Source organism: Uloborus diversus, chromosome 1 (genome assembly GCF_026930045.1).
Source record: "Uloborus diversus isolate 005 chromosome 1, Udiv.v.3.1, whole genome shotgun sequence".
In the NCBI taxonomy this organism is placed as follows: Eukaryota; Metazoa; Arthropoda; class Arachnida; order Araneae; family Uloboridae; genus Uloborus; species Uloborus diversus.
In genome coordinates, this window is record NC_072731.1 from 91,077,904 (window position 1) to 91,080,292 (window position 2,389).

The window sequence follows — 2,389 nt, forward strand, 5'->3', positions numbered from 1 at the left end:
TTACACAAAGTTTAATTGCAGGGTGCTTTTCAGGATCTTTATTCAATTTCTTCTAAGGGAGGGGTTATTTGTCTGGGGGTAATTTCTTATTTTCAGGCTCTTGGAGCGGGCACAAATGTTCTTGGAAAAATGAAAACTCCTGCTATCTTTTTCGATCACGATATTGTCATAATTTCATACTAGGCTAAAGCAAGCATGAAAACAAGGTTGAAGATAATTGTTTGTCTACAAACTTTCAAGCAAGTCCTTAGTGTGCCATTATAGAATAAATAATCTTAAATATGTTTCACACTAAATATTAACTAGGAGGATATTTATGCTCCATTAAAAAAGTGCACTGACGTGATAAGATAAAGGACAATATCTGCAGATAGGAGTTTATGAGAAATTTGAAGAAACGAGTTTTGTATATTATCTACAAACAGTAGTGATTTTTTGGAATTGGACGTTTATTTTGTGGCTTATATTCTGCGTTTACCAAATTGTGCAATAAAGCTAAGATCAGTAGATGTAAAAAATGTAAAAAAAAAAAATCAAAATAGAAAAAATTGCAGATACTGTCCTTTACCTTCACATGACTGTACAGTCATGTGTAAAGTTCCTGATAAAAGTATTTGCAATGCAAAAATACAATCGTCTGTAAAAATTTTAATTCTTCAAAAAAAAAAAGAGTGGAATCTATGGAACTTGTGCAGACAATCCTCAGTTATTGGGATTGCAGAAAAAATAATCAAAGTAAAAGTGTTAAGAGTGTCTGCAAGCCGTTAACACAAAATGAAAAAGAAGGTGCGACCAAATTAATGCAATGTTGCTTTCAACCCATTTCCTCCATCAGTTGTCCAGTAACCAGTGGATGGATTCGACATATATATATATATATATATATATATATATATATATATACTCTAAGACAAAAAAAAGTTGCACCATGAAGGAAGTCTTAGAATACAATGACATTTGGAAGGTATGTTAAGTGTATATGGAAGAGTAAATGATTAGAAAATGAGAACGATATAAGCAAAATTTATTGAACAACATACACAAAATGGGTAACATTCAGTATGGGGTATGGCCGCCATTATTCCGAATACAACATGCTAATCGTCTTGGTAATGAAACGTACAGGTTCTTAATGAAGTCCTGTGGTAGTCTATCCCATGCTGCTTTAACTTTGTTACGGAATTCCGGCAGATTTCGAGGTACGGGTGGAGTGTTGACATATCGTCCCATGGCATCCCACACATTCTCGATTGGGGACAGGTCTGGTGAATATGCCGGTCACTCCATGCTGTCTAGGTCTGGAAGACAAGCTCTAGAGACGGCAGCAATATGGGGTCGAGCGTTGTCTTGTTGGAATAGCGGCCGAACACGGGTGCTCAGGAATGGCAAAGCAACTGGCTGCAGGATCTCTTGAACGTAACGTTGGCCGGTCAAAGCACCGTTAATGAACACTAGAGGTGATTTTGCATCATATGCAATTGCGCCCCACACCATGACACCAGGTCTCGTGGACGTATGACGCTGTACAATAAACCGTAAATCTTGGCGCTGACCACGTTGCCTCCATACGCGGATTCTATTGTCGTCTCCACCAAGACAGAAGCGGGACTCGTCAGTGAAGACTACGCGATACCATTCGACGCTCCATGTCCGTCTTGTACGGCAATTCTTTTCCGACGATGCAATGCTGTTAATGGCAGTCGTCGTAACGGTCTACGTGAGCGCAGTCCCACGTCGTGCAGCCGTCGGCAAATGGTGCGACCACTTATTGGCTGATTGATGGAAGGTCCTACAGCCCGTTGGATGTCTGCAACTGTGCTGGTTGGATCGTTACGAGCTTGCCTTACGAGCCTCCGGTCCTCCCTCGGTACGGTTTGTCTCGGCCTCCCTGAGCCTGGTTGACGCTGATATGTGCCATGTTGAGTCCACTGTCGCCAAATGCGTGCAACAGTAACATCAGTGTAACCAACGTGCTGTGCTATCCGTCGAATTGACCATCCAGCTTCTCGGAGGCCAATTATGTGACCCCTTTCGAACACTCCTGGTTGCGTAAATTGCTTGCGAACTTTATTTCGAGGCATAATCCAATGTTAAACGACGTAACTAACAAATCAGATTGAGTTAAATTAAAATTGCTGCTCTATTGGACGCCCTTATTTAGCTGGTCTTGCGCTGTGCTTAGCGCCACCCTGCGCGCGTTGCATGCGCAACCCTAACCTGGAAATTTAATCATTTGCATATCTTAGGCAGAAGAACCATCCCTCCAAATGTCATTCACATCGGTCCACACCTTCCTGGTGCAACTTTTTTTTTGTCTTAGAGTGTGTATATATATATATATATGTAAGAACCGCCGCTCGGATCTTATTACGAATCTTGTTTTCGCAAG

General features: G+C 41.2%; 1 protein-coding gene across 1 annotated transcript; it reads right to left on the reverse strand.

Moving 5' to 3' along the window:
- Positions 1 to 1,622: 1,622 nt before the first annotated feature.
- LOC129230620 (uncharacterized) lies at positions 1,623 to 2,081 on the reverse strand. Its single transcript, XM_054865072.1, has one exon. The coding sequence runs from the start codon at positions 2,079 to 2,081 to the stop codon at positions 1,623 to 1,625; it is 459 nt and encodes a 152-aa protein (XP_054721047.1).
- Positions 2,082 to 2,389: the final 308 nt, after the last annotated feature.

Bases quoted from the DNA above. Each gene is read 5' to 3' on its own strand.
- LOC129230620 (XM_054865072.1), bottom strand. From the start codon at position 2,081: ATGCCTCGAAATAAAGTTCGCAAGCAATTTACGCAACCAGGAGTGTTC.